Source organism: Centrocercus urophasianus, unplaced genomic scaffold (genome assembly GCF_019232065.1).
Source record: "Centrocercus urophasianus isolate 14NV4802_14NV808 unplaced genomic scaffold, USGS_Curo_1.0 seq_15, whole genome shotgun sequence".
Taxonomy (NCBI): domain Eukaryota; kingdom Metazoa; phylum Chordata; class Aves; order Galliformes; family Phasianidae; genus Centrocercus; species Centrocercus urophasianus.
This window is the reverse complement of record NW_024884697.1, coordinates 43,213,084-43,230,373: the sequence shown is the minus strand read 5'-3', so window position 1 is coordinate 43,230,373 and position 17,290 is coordinate 43,213,084. Positions and strand designations below refer to the sequence as shown.

Genomic DNA, 17,290 nt, shown 5'->3' with positions numbered 1-17,290 from the left:
CCTAAACATGTATCACCATACAGCTCCGACAGCAACCAGCAGCACACTGACGGATGGAGAGAAAAGCTGGGGAGGAAAGGGCAAAGGGCCATGTGGCCCCCCATGCCCTGTGCCCTGTGAGCAGATATTCAGCCTGTAGTCATAAAAGCTTTATATGCTAGCACAGTAAACTGGAAAACACCATGTTGTTTTTAATATGCATCAGTATCAACTTTTATTATTTCTTGGCTTATCTCTCATTTGTCTTTAAAACAGCATGCAAGTAATGAAGTAATTTTGCATAGTAGAGCAGAAGTGCACTGATGGCAGCTATATATTAGAAGTACTGCTTTATGCTAAAGGTTGAAACCCTCTCCTCTGGTGCCTGTGGCAAACTGCAGGAGGGCCTGTGTTTGTCCTTCAGGCCAGGCGTGCTTCAGCAAGGTCTGGAAGATGGAGATGCCTTTGTAAGCACGGCCCTTCCTCAAGGCCAAAGTGGTACTGCTTTCCTTATTGTGCAGCGGTATCTGAAGCAAACAAAAAGGACCAGCAGATATCTTATATGACACGTATTCATACTGAACTCTGGATTACCTTTGCTTATGTAAGGCAGGGAGGGCAGTGAGGCGGGAGCAGCGCGCTCTTCACCCAGCAAGCACAGATTGAGGGTGACAGTGGGGACTGGCAGGGACCAGGAGCTCTCTTTGGAGCCTTCCCTTGCTACTTCCCTGCCCTGGGTCTGGGAGCACAGCCAGGCCCACGGCTCCCAGCAGGCTGCCACCGACAGGATGAGCTGCCCATGTCGAAAGGGCCTCACATTTTCCTGAAAACAGTAAATATAAAACATTCGCAGAGACAGTGCAGTGTAGCCTTAGCTTCCTGCAGGCGCTGTAATATTGAAATGATGGTGGTTTAGCTTTTCTGTTTGAGAGAAACATATATTCTCTAGATATTTCCATAACTTAACTCTTGAGGAGCTGAGATTCCTGAATCAGCACTTGACCTGAGGAGAGGATAAGTAAGAGAGGCTTAGTGTTTCTCAGGCATTTCATGAGATGAAAACACAGCTTATCTGCAGCATCTCACAATAGGAAAATGTCAAAGCCATTTGATGAATCTCTGTTTTTCATATGCCAGTGCAGTATCACAAATAAGCACAGATCCCTGTGAAGTCCCTTGCTGCTTCTAACGCATCTGTTGCTTTTGATTTTCGTATCTTTGGTTGATATTAATTGACACAAAGAGAGATACTGTTATATTTATTTTGGAGCTCATTTGGTGCTAGAATAGCCAGTAAGAGCACTTGGACTCTTGGACTGTCACATGCAAGGACTTCTTCAATTAGCAGGAGCTCTCTCTCCACTGGCTTGTTTTCTTTGTCTCTGGAAGTATGTCAGTTTCATTCCTCTTCTTCTTTGTCATCTGAATATTTTTCTCCCTGTCACTTTGCAGTAGAAGCTCTAATGTCACTCAGCTACTGCTGTGCCTCCCTGTCCTCTCTGTGTCAATCAATTCATCTGGGATAGAGAACAGCTCAATATTATAGCCTCACCTTTGCTCTGGCTCTAATAAAATCTGAATGAAATGAAGGCTGTAAACTAGAAAGGAAATAAGCTGTGGTTTGACTGGGATGATCTGAGCCCTGGGCCTTCTTTGGCTGCTCTGTGGCAGTCTGTCTTGTGTGAGGTGAGAAGTGTGGTGCTCAGCCACGTGCAACACTCCTGCTGAAGCATTAACATCTACTGCTGAAACAGAAGATTTCAAAGTAAAGTTTATTTTAGGGTCACCAGTTGGTTGTCTGGTTTTGCAACAGCATGACATGAATGTGACATTATCTATATGCACGTCCTTTCTGGTGAAACAGGTATATATGTATCCATTATCCATATTGTATTTGTGCTGCTGATAACCTCAAGCGTTCTCTTTATTTGTTCATACTGTATAGGATTGTACTGTGGAACTGGTGGAAGTCTGTTCCACTAATTTCTCAAATCCTTTTAAATCCCAATTCTGCCCTCCCATTTACTCACAGCACCTTCCAGATGCTGTCAGTAATGTGCATAGATAGCACATATACTCTGCATATTTCCCAATCCATGTTGAAGACCTAGGAGAACATCGCATGGAACTCCATTCCAGTGTGGCAGCAAAGCATTGAGAAGCACTTCCTAGCTGGAGATTTGTATTGTGAAAGAGAATAGAAAAGTTGTACATTACCTGAGCATGTAGAGAATCTCCACTTTCTCTGCTGTCAAGAAGGGCCTTTATCATGCAGTAGACAGAAGACTGACACAGTCTCTCTCTGACAAATCTGCATGATCTTTTTCTTAATACTGTACAACCTTCTAGGTGCTTGCTAAAAGAGCTCATTGCCTCTGCTGTCTCCATGTTTCCTCCGAAGCTGAGTGAGGTCAGGAAGCTGCTGCTCAGTCAGAATATTCATTGTTCTCAGAAAGACAGCAAGTTTTCTGCTGAATGGAAATTCCAGAGCCCAGCCCAGCCAATTCTTAGGTAGAGTTAACTAGGAATCCATTTCATTTTAATTTTAACAGCAGAAAACCACGTTGATCTGCATTTTTACAGAAACTGTACTTTCCATCTATATTTTTGACAGAAGATTCCTGGCAATCTTACTTTCAATAACCACCATTGAAAACAGTGTCCTTTATTTAGTGAGTTATTACAGCAGTGACAAATGTGGCAGTCTACATTTCAAAATAGTGGGAGTTAGAAAGCAGAGTCCTACTGCTGACGCAAAAGGATTTGTGTCTGTAGCTGCTACCACTGGGACTTCTACATACATCAGCCCAAATTCATCCCACGTAGTTTGAAGCTTAAATGCTAACTCCCCTCTCTTTGCACAGAATATAGAAAACTGTTTTATACCAATTTAGGTCCTACAGTAAAATAAAACAAGTTATCTGGATGAACTTGGGCTACAGAGAGCAAGTAAATGCATTTTCAAGTCAATGATTTACTGCATGCATTGATGCAATCACTTAACATTCTGGAAAAAAATGAAGAGACCTCACTAAGATTAGAAAGGTCTGAGAGAGATTCTATCTGTAATCAGCTTTGGCCAAAAATATAATGACTGTGACTATCCAAAATGCTCAGACTAAGAAGACAGGCTGATCAGCCAACTAATTTAGGTTGTGATCCAAATTGCACTAAAATTAATGGATGGACTGCGACCTCATAAAAGTTGAATTGAGCTATAATTGTTAAAGGAATTCACTAAGAAAAAAGGCACTTCAGAATATTTTTATGGCTGCTCAGAAGTTATATTTAGTTTAAAAGTTTCAGTTCTCTTTCTTAAAATAGCGTTTGCCTATGGTGAGCTTTAAATGGCTGGGCTGGTTTGCAGTACAGCAGAAGGTAATGAAATCTTAGTCTGTTCATGTCTCTCCTCAAAATTTTCAGCTTAAGATTTCTTCCACATGATTACCCTAGCAAATATGACCTTCAACTTTTACCTAGGTTATTTTTTTTTAACATTAGCATCTCACAGAGTTCCAGCTCACTAGTCTTAGGAAAGAGGTGAATCACAGAATCGAGCAGGTTGGACAGAACTGATGGATGACTCTTCCCTTCTCCAGCTCGAAGTGGGCCTGGATAGAGCAGATTGCTCAGGTACTTTGCAGTGGAGTTTTGAATATCTCCAAGAATGGAGATTGCACTGACTTTCTGGACAGTCTGCCCCCGGTTTGGCTTAAACAGAGCTCTCAAAGAAAGGCCTTGCCGTGACCTCAGCACATGCACAGGTATCCCGGGTTTCCTCTAGTGAGAAGCAGGCATTTGTAGTTGTGAAGAGAGGCCCAGACAGTCAGTCTGTGCAACACATACTGTGTCCTAGCACTCTTGGCAGCTTCAGTTAGGACTGACTAATGCATACCCAGTCTGTGGTCTTGCTGGAGTTTTTCAAGCAAGAAGAAAACCCAATCTCAATTTGATTGCTTTATTTACCATTAAGTTTTTTTTTTGTCTTTTTTTTTTTTTTTTTCTGAATGTAATTCTTTGTTTTCTTTGGCTGCTGCAGAAGTTGCTTTCAAAGGTTGTTCGTTTGGATCAGTGAAGAAGACCTCCAGGAGACTGTGATGGATGTGGAACTCACTGAGCTGGCTTCTGAGGTTTTTTACTTTGATCCAGTCACTGTGGTGCTTTCTCTGTGTGTATTTGACACTGGCTCAGCAGAAGGCCTGTCTACATGCAGGCAGGAGGGAGAACCTCTGATTGCCTTTCAGTGAACATTTGGAAATGAAGTCGGCTGTGATAGTAGTCTCCATCCCTGCTGTCGCGATAGCCTCCATCCATGCTGCCGCTGTGAAAATCAGTCTGAGGGGATCAGAAAAGCCCAGAGGGACAGCACAGCCCAGTTGTAGAATTGAAGGTGACTCCTCTTCTGTTCCAACCCAGTCTGGGCTGGCATGGACTTGCCTCGTTCAAGATTTAGCTTCCTCATTTCTTGAGGTTTGGCCCCATTTTGCCAAGGGGGAACTGAAGGCAGCTGCTTTCTTCTCCCCCTCCCTGTCTGTAAGATTCTGTTTAGCACTTGGAGGGACTGAGCTTGCGCTTTTTTCTTACATTCCTTGAGATGCATCAGTAAACCATGCACATCATGTTATGGGAAACATTAGAAGCAATAACTTTATTACAAGATCCAATTTTATTTATTTTTTACTCACTGAGGGTAATGAAGATTACGTATAATACCAGTTGAACAGATTCCTTCTATTGCAAGAAGCTTGCACTTACAGGGACACTCATTGCACAGTGTTGGTTTCAAAATGACTTCTTTTTGGAACGGCTGTGCTCAGTTTTCACCTTTAAATACCAAGTTTAGTTTCTCAATATACAGGAGAAGCTGGGAGAATAAGAGACTCATTAATCAAAAGACAAAACATTGGAAGTGTATAATCCAAAATCTCCTGAATGTTTTCTACACCCAGGTCTTGAATCTCACGGACTCCTGTCAGCCTTTTCTTAAAATACTGAAATCCTGCTTTGACCAGCCTCACTCTGCAGCCCCCAGCTGTCTAGAGCAGCTGAAACAAACCTTGATTGGAACCTCAAAACTCGAATGTTAATACCACTAATTAACTTCTGGTGTGGTAAAGGGGCAAGAGTATTAAAATTGATTTTCACTTTGTTTCACTGTTTTGACTGATTGTTAAGCTACATACTTCTAGCAAGAATACAAACATTGCACTGTGAGCAGTGGAAGTGATTTATGGCTGCTTAGCTAGCAGTCTGAATGTTAATTTTTTGCTGGTGTTTAAATTAAATGACAGCACCATTTTGTTCTGTTCTACAGTATCCAAATAGATTGATTACACAAGTGCATTTAAGACAACAAGCTTAATCTCTCCTTTCATTGAGTAAGTTGGCAGTGCTAATGTTAGCCTGCAATCTTCATGAGGTGCTTAAGAATATTTTACATTGCTTTGCAGTCACTTAATAAAATTAAACTTTCTGAAGAAAAATCATTCAATTATTCTTAGAACAATGGACCAGATGTCCATAGCATGCAGGTAACAGTCAGGTTTTAATCAAAGCACATCATCAGTAGAAGACACTTTGCAAAACATGTCTTAATGCTGACAGTATTTAATCTCAGTTTTACATACCTGCACGTATATGTAGCTCATGTTCCAACACTACTTAAAGCAGTGGTTATGCAGTGTCCTCAAATTACAGAGCTCAACTCTTAATTAAAGCAATGCCTTAGGGAGTTAAAGATCCTATTATGAATAAAAAAGTACAGAAAAAAAACCCCAAGTATTTCCTGACAGGAAAAACGTTAGGAGCAACCCATCTCTTCCAGCAGAGACCGAATTATAGACTCAGCATGTTATTCCTGCACCAGAACTCAATTAATGAACTTTTTTTAAAGCCTACAAAGACCTTGGCCTTACAGAACTCCCGCCTTCCTCCCTCAGCTCCCTCCAGCTTTAGTTCTTTTCTCACTTGTTCTTCTAAAGCTGCACTGTAAATACATTTGAAAGTCTTTGGAGCCTAGCTCAAGAAATTAACCGCTTCTGTAAATTTTTACCCTGGAAACTGTATGCAAAACTCAGGATGATCTGGGGAGTTTATATTCTCAGGTCATCCTGGTGTGGTTTGGTAGCTGTGGAGCCCTTCCATCCTCTGTGAGCGAAGATGGTGGCACCTGCAGGGCTTTGTGTAGCCCTCATGCCCAGGTCTGTAGGAAAAATAGCATTTGGTGGCAAAGCAGCTTAGCAATGAGCCACAAAGAGAATATTAGTTCTTGGAATCTTACTTTGTTCTTGTACCTCTTGCTTCCATCTCTGCCTGTGCCCGGACCTTGTCTTATCCCTAGAATTTTCTGCCTGTGTGCCTGAAGTCCATTTTGCATCTGGCTTCAAGCCCAGGGGTCTAAATCTAGGAAACACAAGAGGGTGGATTAGTGACTGAAGGAGGAGAACTGATCTGATGTGAGCCTCCACCCCACTGTGCTTTCTGTTGCTCTTCCGCACTGGTGTATTTCCCTAAATTTGTGCAGCGTCCTTGCTGGTGTTGTACTAGCTGGGTGTGAGCGGGTGTCTGCATCCTGGAGTTTTTATTTGCTCTCAAGCTGAAAAAAATGTTAGAAGTAGTTTTATGGTTTAAAATGAGGAACTTGGGATCTGAAGTACAAGTCCATTTATAGCTTCATAAAAGTTAGAGGGTTTTTTGATTTCTAATAAAGTATGTGCTTAATGAACTACTCGGCGTAGACTTAAATATAATTCAGGGGAACTGGAAGAATCCTGAGGCTTCCCATGGCTAGGTTAATGCACACCCAGCCAGCTCATGAGTGCAATAGTCTCACTGGACTTAATAACTGCTAATTCAAATCACGTCAGTCATTAACTGTTCATCTTTTTTGTCTTTTTTTTAGAAAAGGTACTCACACTTTTCATCTGTTTTTAATGAGGTGGCTCCACTGGATTTCTTTGCATAATTGCAGTTTGCATACGTCTGCAAGAAGCAGTTCTGGGTTTTGCTTTTTGTTTTCTCCTATTCCATTAAATCAGTCATAGAAGAAACCATGGAGACATCTGAATGGAAGATCCAGTTAGCCCGCCAAAGTGCCCCAAGATCAGGCAACTATCAGACTGCACTAGGAAGAGCAATGCCATCTGGACACAGACAGAGCTCTTCAGGTGTTTTTGTGTCACACAAGGCTAGTTACAGGGTAAACATGTTGTAGTGCTGCCTGCCAGAGATCTGAGAGCAGCTCCATGCACTCCTTAGCAGCTGTGGGTGTTTAAACTCCCAGAACTAACAGCCTGCAGCTGTACTTCCATTAGCTCCCCACAAATTTCCCCTCAGTTCCTAGATGGTAAAACTACTTAAAAAAAGATTTCATTTGATTTATTACTTTTGGTTCTCTGGTAGGAATCTGTCCTGAAGGCAGTTTCACTGACAACAGCTGAAACATGCTACTTCATCCAAGTGTACATGGATGCTAGTGTTCAGGCATGATTTTTTAGCCATCTACAAAATCCAGCTTTTTAACTAAAACTCTTATTACAGCTTAAAGACTTAAACCATTCTCCAAACCTGTCCTAGCAGACACTAAAACTAACAGGCCCTTGAGGTAGTTTAATTCAGCTGTTCTTGTGGCAGGAGCTCAGCAGATTCCACTGGCCTGCCATGGAGTCATTAAGTTGGAACAGATTTTGGCACATTGCTTGGTGCAAGTGGGCATCATCTTGCTTGGGCTTTGGGGTGCAGCTGGAACAGTGTCAGCTCTCTACAAGGAGAAGATGCCCATTAAGTGCATTGCTTTGATAAATGTTTGCTCTCAGTGCTAAGTCAGTTTGTGAGCAGCTAGGAGCATGTTTCTCATAAGCTGCCTCTCCAGGTCTGGAGGAAACTGATCTTACACCTCTGAACTGAAGAAAGGTGGTATTGAATCCTGCCGTTATCCTGCCATTCAGTTGTGCTCTCTCTCTTCAGAAGATGTCACAGCAATGGGGAAATTGAAATGATTTCTGCAGCCTTCTGCTAAGCAGGACCCTTTCCAGGAGCTAGTCCAATCTAAACCAAAATGTGATGAGAGTAAAGTTGTAAGGAGAAAGGCTTAAAAGCAAGCCTGTGCAGTAACCACCTCATCAACCTTTCCCCTCTCATTTGGGTTCAGTGTCCCACCTGAGGAAGCTTAAAATCAGACCAAGTGCAGATGTTGTGAATACAGTTCTGTGCTCTGAGTGCAGAGCTGTGTTGCCTCCTGACTCTGCTCCATTTTTAGCTTCAGGGTAATGTAGTGCTCTTATGATTTATTATGCCAAACATTCTGGCAGCAGAAAGGATCAGGAGTAGGTGAGTCCATTATAGCTGTTATCTAATTCCTTTTGAATGTTAGAGACTATTGAAATAAAAAGCTCCCTTTTCTTTTCTTTTTTTTTTTTTTTTTAATGTATGCTCTGGAGTTTTCTCTTTGCCTATGCAAAGGAGTGATGTATATAACAGCTACTTGACTCTTCTTAAGCAAGAGAAGATCCAAACACTGAATATCATGAGTAAAAATTTACTGTGTTCCCAGTAACCTGAGATGGGGCAACATTTTAAAACCCTTTGTGTGACCTCAGAAGAAGCTTCTCTCCACTCTTCAAAGGGCAGGCTGGACCATCCACCTGCCTGTGCATTCTTTGCAGGTTCTAGTTGATAAAGGACAGCCATACAGCTCAACGTAGGGAGGGGGCGGCTGGAATGGTTGCAATTGGATGTAGCAGTGGTAATTAAACTCTTGGTGAGCTACCAACTCTGTCTGATGTTCCTGTCTGGGCAATGTGCACTTGCCCTTTGTGGATGCAGGTTGCTCAGCATGTCCACCTGAGGATACGAGGAGAGGTAGGAACGTTGTGTGGACAGTGCTCTGAGATGCAGGAGATGCAGGCAGCAGGACTGATTTGGATGGGAATGTAAGATCTAGAATATTCTGGAAAAAAAAAGCATTATAAAAAAAAAGAAAAGAAGGTAAGTTAGTGGTTGTACTCCTTCAGAGAAGCTTGCTCCTCAGTGCAGAAGCTAGCCAAGGTGGGAGAAAGTGTAGCTTTCTGAGTGTAACTGCTTGAGGTTAGGAAGGTCCTACAGAGGGATCTGGATAGGCTGATCAGTGGGCTGAGGCCAACTGCATGAGGTTCTACACGACCAAGTGCTGAGTCATGCATTCTGGTCACAAACCAGTACAATGCTACAGGTGTGGGACAGAGCAGATGGAAATCCGTGCAGCAAAAAAGGATCTGGGCGTGCTGGTTGAACAGGAGCCAGCAATGTGCCCAGGTGGCCAAGAAGGCCAATGGCATCCTGGCTTGTATCATAAATAGTGTTGCCAGCAGGAACAGGGAGGTGATCATCTCTCTGTACTCTGCTGAGGCCGCACCTTGAGAACTGTGTTCAGTTTTGGGCCCCTCACTACAAGACACTCAGGTCCTGGAGTGTGTCCAGAAAAGGGCTGTGAAGGGTCTGGAGCACAAGTCTGATGGGGAGCTGTGGAGGGAACTGGGGGATTTAGTCTGGAGAAGAGGAGGCTCAGAGGGGATCTTACTGCTCTCTACAGTGACGTGAAAGGAGGTTGCAGTGAAGTGGAGGTTGGCCTCTTCTCCCAAGTAACTAGTGATAGGATGAGATGGAATGTCCTCGAGTTGTGCCAGGAGAAGTTCAGGTTGGATATCTGGAAAAATTTATTCTCAGAAACAGTGGTTGGGCACTGACGCAGGCTCTCTGGGGAAGAGATGGAGTCACCTGGAGGTGTTCAAGAACTGTGTGGATGTGGCACTGAGGGACATGGTCAGTGGGCATGGTAGGGATGGACTGATGGTTGGACTGGATGATCTTAGTGGCCTTTTCCAGCCTTAATGATTCTATGATTCTGTGATTCTCCACAAGCAGCATTCAGCCTGCAGAGGTGGCTGCTACGTGGGATGGACTGTGTTTGCATCCTGACTGTCAGGCACTTGGCAGTAATGCTACCAGTGATTAATGATATGACATGAGCTGTATGTGATAATACCAACATTTATGGATGTGGCTGCACTTCTGATGTTCATGCAAGATCAGAAAATAGGTTAATAGCATTACTGTCATCCATGTAGCCCTTACAGGAGAATGCAGCAGATTGGCTTCACATACCTTGTAATTTTCCTTCCATTGGGAAAGGTTATACAGGCTGCACCGTACAGATGGCACACAGCAAAGCTGCTTTTGTTTCTGCACTGTCAGTGCTACTGGATAAGCATCAGTAATCTGTCTTTATTTCCATGGGGCATGCTTGTTTGCTTGGAGTTTACTTCAGTGATCTGGATGAGCAGAAGTGAAATTTCCTGGGTGACACATGCAGCAGTCAGGCAAGGTTATGAGGAGGAGACCATCTACTGCTGTGGATGGCAGAAAGAAAACCGCAATGGAATTTACCTGACTGTGAGAAGGAAAGCTGCAAGGTCTCTGCTCTGTCTTAAGTTTCCCAATAGTTTTCTTAGCAGGAGGATATTTAAAAAATGGGATCCTACCCTCCCAGAAGGGATAATTATCAGTAGTAATTAGTAATGCAGCAGGTGTGCTATAAACATATAGGTAAAAGGAGGCTATTAAATCCCAGGGGAGAAACTGGCCTGATTTGTGCCTGGATTTTGTACATTTATTGTAATGGTGTTATTACAAATATCAGTGAGCAGTTACTCTTAGCTTCCCCTGACCTCGTGTCATTCTTATGGGAAGACGGAGTCTGTAGTGGTTGCATCCATTTCAGTCCAGTTTTGTCAGTCATGCTGTCTGAAAGGCAGCAGCTCCCCTCTTGCTTTGGAGCTGAGCTCATGAAAACATGCATTAATTGTTTTCATTCCTGGGGCTAGAGGTATGCTGGGTTATTCTCCAGCCTGCTACTACTCCAGGTTGAGATTCACATAGTGGTTAAAGTCAGCAGTAGCAACAGATTGCTTCTCCTCCAATTTATGCACCTTGGAGAATCTGTGTTGAGTGTCACAGTTTAAGAAAGTCAGAGATGGAGACACAAAGCACAGAACACTTGCCCAAGGGGCACAGGGCTTCCCTCATTTCTTCTTTGGCGACTTCAGTTTGTGCCAGCAGGGTGAAGGTGCTTGGAATGGACGTAGGCTGGCCTTGCTGTGAATCCCTTATGCCTGGGGATTACTGGAAGTATCAGTGAGCTGAGGTCAGCAGAACTTGTCTCCCTGTCGGGGGTTCCTGGGTGGTTTCTGTGCCCTTTGTGGTGCAGTACATCAGAGTAGCACACTGTGATCTTTGCTGCTCTGAAATGTCTCTGCTTATGTGAACCAGTGAAAATGTGCAGTTGTATGTAAAGAAAGCCAAGAGACTTCATCAACACTGTGCTTAACTCAAACCATTATTTGATGTGTTAACTGCTACTTTGAGTTCAACAAGGGATATGATGTTAACTAGACCTTTGTGTTGCCCTTACTCCTTCAAACAGTTCCTGCATTACAGGCTTTGGTGTGGTATCACCTTATCTCCCTTAAGGCCTTTCACCACTGAAGTATTTTTAGCCTTGTAAGAAAGTACTCAGGAATAAAAGGAGAGAATCCCCTAGCAGATAAGAAGAACTTAAGTATGGCTTTCACTTCAGCAGGTTTGCTTACAGCCTTTTACTTCAGCTGTCTGGAGTGTTTGTCAGGAAGAGCCCCCAGGTGACTGTTCCTGAGCTGGTGTTTGTCTTCCTGAGGCCATCAGTGCAGGTGGTTCTGCAGCTCTGACACGGGATGTTTTCCACTAGGACAGGAAAAAAGGCAGATAAGAAAGATGACTGAAATGATGAATTTTCTACTGGACACCCATGTATGCTTATAGCCTTCTTCTGGAAAAGTAAAAGCATAACACAAAATGTCCCACAAATTGTCACCTACTCAAGTCTGGACAATTTTCATCAGCACTGAGCTTTAAAAAAATCCAAACCAACCAACCTGTTTTCCTCTTGCTTTCTGGAGAATCTTGGCAGTGGTGCATTTAGTCAGGACGACTTGGACAACTAACCCAGGCCCTTACTAAATGAGAGGCAGAAAACTGGAAGTTTGAAAGAAATACAGAAGACAGGATAGTGTGTGCTTTTTGGAGATACAGAATTTAGCTGATGTCACTAGTAATAGACTTTGCATTCTATGTCACTGGAAATATCTGTAGTTTTCACTAGTGAGTAGAATAGAAACAATTAATGGTATCTTGCGATCCTTTCAGACCATTTGCAAGGCTTCTAGACCCCTCTGTGTGACATTGCAGAGCGACTGTATTATTGACGGGACACTTGGAGAAGTGTTTTGGTTACTTTCTTTTTTTACACAGTTTCTGGAACAGATTCTATCCACTGTTAGTTTTGACTTTACAGAATAAGATGTCTTAAAACAAAGTTAGTGAATTTTTTAGTTTTGCTATGGAAAAAAAAAAAAAGTAAGGATGCTTATCTTTCTGTAGTTGCACATTAATTGGCATTGATAAGCCTGAATATGAACATGCCCCAGATTTTCAGAACAAAAGAGCACAAACTTTCCAGCACCTGGCTTGTAGGAATATGCTGGAATTGATGGCAAAATGTGTAATGGTTGCAGCACACCTACAAAATCTGCTAGCAAAATCCATGCTTAGTTTTTTGAAGTTTAGACAAGAGAAAAAAGGAGGAAAGAAAAAAAAAGCCAATCCCCCTCCCTTAAATTTATGGGTTCATTTCAAGTCCAGGTGAATTGTGCCTTTCTAGAGACCTCAGCAGGCTTTGGATCACAATGGTATCTTAAAAAAACAGTATTTATCTTCAGAAAACACAGGCTGAGGCTGAATAATAAAGTAATAGAAACAGTAAATTAAGTGAGAGGTAAAGCCTGTTGGATCATACCCTTCATTGGTGTGAATTCTCCATGAATTTCCCAGTGGTATTTATGCTATTCTTTTCATGTGACTGTAAATCACTTCAGCAGTGAAGCTTCTCCCAGCTGTCAAAGGACAATATCCCTCAGCATGACAGAGCTGACTTTCCCAGAGCTCAGCATCCATTCTCCTTTCCACAGGCAAAACCATTGCCTTCGGTCATATCCCAGCTGACAGATCGTGCAGCATCTCATCTGGAGAATCTGAGGTTGCCTTTGAGGACAACCTGAGGGTTGCTGCCTATCAGCATGTTTGCTTCTAAGTGTTATTCTCTCCCCTCTCAGGCTAGCACTCACCAGAGGTTACCTTTGCCTTTTAATTTGCTTTTCCAGAGATATCTGCCAAGGCAAAAGCCTGCATACCAACACTGCTGTTCCCCAGCTGGGTTGCTCTCTCAGGGGCAGTGTGAACTGCTGGAAGTGCCACGGGGAGAAGGGCAGGCTGCCTTCCTCCTGACAGCATGAATAACTGCTGATGTTATTAGTGTTGATGGAAATATCATTTGTTTGCATTTTTTAGAGACTAAAATTGGGCGTAACGCAGTGGCTCTGCAAATAAGAACACTTGGATTACGTATTCTGCTCAGTGTTTGTGTTGTGCCAGGCACAGTGGGAGTTTGTCCTAGCCTGTAGGCACTACTGTGCTATAACTAATAAATAATAACGTCTAACAGTAATTGTTTCATTACTTTATGAGTCAGACCTTTTACTGGGGGATTTGCTCGTTGACAAACATATTGTTCAGCTCTGCATTTCCATTAGGGAGACTACCAGGCTTTTCTGCATCTTTGTACTGAGATGAAGACTTGAAGTTACTCACAATGTTTTAAAAAATATAAGAAATCAGGCAAATAAGATGGCGTTCTTGCTTTGAGCTTCTTCCAGTTCTTCAGTCAAATGCAGTTAGGGTTGGGGTTTCCAGTATTGGGGTTTCATAGCCCACATCCCGTGATGGAACAGCTGGCCTGTCCAGATGGGCATGGGCATTCCTGGGAGAATGCTCCAGAATTGAAGGGCACACTGGTTTTGGAGCTGAGCAGAGCCTGATGCTCATCCGAAAATGGTAATTTTACTCCTAATTCTGCCACAGGCTCTGGTGATGCTTTAGATATGTTGCTTCTCTCCTAATTTCCAAAGAACCCTGAAAATACCGATTTCTCTCAACCTTGCCCAGTTTCTTTCCACAAGTGATTTCTTTGGGAAACAAAGGATGGCTTTGGTTGGAAGGGACCTTAAAGATAAACTAATTCCAACCATTTGCTATGGGCAGGCTAATCACTGGACTGATTTTCTCACCTTGTTCAGATAATTGCCAGTTTTCCAGGTAAGATGCCCAAAGATCATATTTTCAGCCTTTAAAAGTTAACAGAACCTTAGATGCATAAGATTTCTCAAGGACAAAAAACCCAAACCCACCGAACAACCACTGTCTGCTTTTGTACGGGTATTCTCTTTTCAAAACATCCAGATTTTTAGTCTGGATCTCCAAATTACTGTACTGTAGTTGAAACATATTAGAAAAATGTACTTTATTAAAATACACATCTGAGTATATTTTTCCATGCTAGCTTATCTCTGTGACTGTGAAAGCATATCAGATACACTTTAAATGCAGAGGGCTCCTTCCTTCTCAGAGAATAATAAAGGCCCAACCCCAAAACCTATGGGATGGCCAACGCTCAAGCTGTTTGGTGGTTTTAACAGCTAGAGCAACAGTTTCATCTATCAGATGAGTCAGATTCAGCCCACTGAATCCATTCTGGCTCATGTAAGTTCTAGTTGAAAATCCCAGGATCGACGTAGGGATATGCAAGGAAGTCTCCCAGTTTATTGCCTTCTGCATCATAATGGAGCATTCGGAAACAAACATCACAGAAGAAACAAGGATCCTCTGGTGCCAGGCTGTCCTTGTTGGTTACCCACCTGGCTGTATACATTTTGCACACAAAGCATTTTCTGGTACATAACCAGTGTTTTTTGATTAACAGAGGATAGAGGTTCCTGTCCAGGCAGTCCTCATGATGAATAAGTCGTATGTCTGTGACGATAATGATGTGCTCACAGTCCCCTTGGTGGCAGAAGAGGTACGGATAGCCGATTCTGAGGGACACATCATTGAATGTGTAGTCCTCCATTTTGGCAGACTGAAGATTTCCATAGCCTCTGTCACGAGATTCGGACCACTCAATAATGGTTCTGCTCAGATCTCTGCACTCTGGGTATCTGCTATCATTATAAAAGATGCCTTCAAAGTAAAAGAAGGCAGATTTGTAGAGGTCCTTGCTGATGTGCTCTGGCGCTCGGTCCGGCTCGCTGCTGAACTCCCCGCCGATCTGCAGGTCGCTGACACAGGACAAGGAGTCTCTGAGTTCAGTGAGCCTCTGGCTGCCCAGCACCAGGACTGTCTGGTAGGGCTTGTGCTCCTTGTGCTTCTGGAAGATGACGGGATAGAAGACGTTCAGAGTCAGAAGCAGCTCTCCCTCCTCCACCAGGTCTGCTGCATCATCAGGCCTCTTCCCAATGGCGTGCGACTCCATCTCGTAAGTCAGCGTTTCCTGTCTGCAAGCCCGATCCACGACGATCCTTTCTTCTCGCCTCTGCAGCGCCTTCTTCCTAAACTGAAGAGTTTCCAGCCCGCTGTCTTCGGGAATCGCTTCTGGGTCCCTCTCTTTATCAGCAGACACTAACGTATCAACATTGCACAAGGCCCGCAGCTCGGACGCCGTCTCTGCCGTGCAGCCCAGCTCCTCCGCCACGGCCCCGGCCGCCTCCTCCTCCTCCTCCTCGTCAGCCAGCGAGAGGTCTCGGGGCTGCAGGCACTGCCGCCAGCCGCCGCCCAGCGCGCCCACGCGGAACACGCGGGTGTGCGGCTCCCCCGCCTCGTACTCGATCGCCTCCGCCGCCATCGGGCCTGCCGGCCGCCGCGCCGCTACTAGCGGTCGCGGTGGAAACGCGTCACGGCCGGCCCGCCCCGCCTCGGCCGCGCCGGGACAGCCGCGGGGGGACGGGGAGGAGGCAGCATAGGAGAGCCGAGCGCGGGGCTCCCGTGGGGACAGTTGTGCGTGCGTGTTGCTGCCTGGAGCGGCTTGTGCGTCGTCTTCTGCCGTGTGGGGAAATCTCAGAGGGCCGCTTTTCTCAGGGTGTTTTTCAGCGCAGATTCCGTCTCGCATGCTGGTCGCGGATTGGCGTCGCTTCTCTTTTGTTGATCTCAGTGGATGAATGCTGTTGCCGCAGCCGGATTCTCCCCCAGAAAGCCGGGTAGCACATTTTTTCACTGACGAGATACGAGGTGGCTGGAGAAGAGGGGAATTGTGCTCGGTGCCTGCTGCTTCCCACTGCCAGCCTGCTCTGTGCCTGTCCCCTGTGGTGATTTCTGCGGGCAGGGCAAGGCCACAGCCTCAGACCTCAGCACCCACATGCTCACAAATGGTTCCTGGAACGAGAGATGAAACACAGCATTTATTTCCTGCCTGTGTTTGCAGTGACACTGCTGTGACATTTGTGAGGCCATGACACCACTCTGATTTCAGCCTGCTAGCATGTAGGTTATCTACACTAGGACACGAACACAAGACTAAAGGCTGGCTTTCTCTGCACTCATCCCCACCTGACAGCTGGGCCCCAGCCCTTCTTCCAGGGAGAATCTTTTGGCTAACACCACCCAAAAACTGCACCTCAACTGTGTCCCATCCCAAGCCCGCTCTCTGGCACTTTAAAGAAGAGCTGTGTTGTAAACCATCGGGTGCCACGCACTCCCCGTTGCATGATGTTTCAGATTTGATTTGCTCATTTCCGTACCTGAGGGTATGATTCACGCTGTGTGGGCTGGTGGGGATGAGGTGGATGAGCTGGGCTTGGGTGTGCTCAGCAGGCCCTGTGTCATCACAGGTCCCTGGGTGTCCTCTGCCATATCCACTTTGGATAGGGTGGGGCTTGGTGCTATGCTCAGGGCTCCACTGCCCATTTTCCACCTTCTCACGGTACCGAGCAGAGTTCTGGTCTAGTGAGCGGCTTTCCTGTGGTCAGATGCTACCCGTGTGTCTTCTCAAACCATGCTGAATAAAACCCAGCACACTCGGAGGTAAACCAAAGATATTTGGTAGGACCAACGGATTGGGAATTTCCTTGGGCCAAAATCAATTTTACTGTGCGCTGCAAAAGTGTTCCCCAAGCCCCAGCTGAGCCAGGATTTTCAAAATGAACTGAAATGCCAGTTTTAAAAAGGTTAACTTTGAAATGCTTTTGAAAGTTTTGAGACGTCAGTCAGTCATCAGTCTTGGAGGGAGGGTTCAGATCAGACTGATAAAAGTGTCACTTTGTTTTGACCTCTTCTGCTTTCATAGCTTCATAGCATAAGCTAACTCAAATTTTGACATGTAAAGAAGTTAAGGACTTTTTGTGAAATTCACAATTGA

The 17,290-nt window shown here is 44.5% G+C and overlaps 2 protein-coding genes across 2 annotated transcripts in view; one reads left to right on the top strand and one right to left on the bottom strand.

The window, feature by feature from the left end:
• TMCC3 (transmembrane and coiled-coil domain family 3) overlaps positions 1-17,290 on the top strand; it is a 124,769-nt gene that overhangs the window by 27,071 nt on the left and 80,408 nt on the right. The window lies entirely within an intron of this gene.
• SNAPC3 (small nuclear RNA activating complex polypeptide 3) lies at positions 14,380-15,781 on the bottom strand. The gene has a single exon (XM_042816403.1). It carries the CDS (start codon positions 15,779-15,781, stop codon positions 14,651-14,653), a length of 1,131 nt encoding a protein of 376 aa, XP_042672337.1. The 3' UTR covers positions 14,380-14,650.

Excerpts from the sequence above, each read along its gene's own strand:
- SNAPC3 (XM_042816403.1), bottom strand. The coding sequence starts at position 15,781 with ATGGCGGCGGAGGCGATCGAGTACGAGGCGGGGGAGCCGCACACCCGC.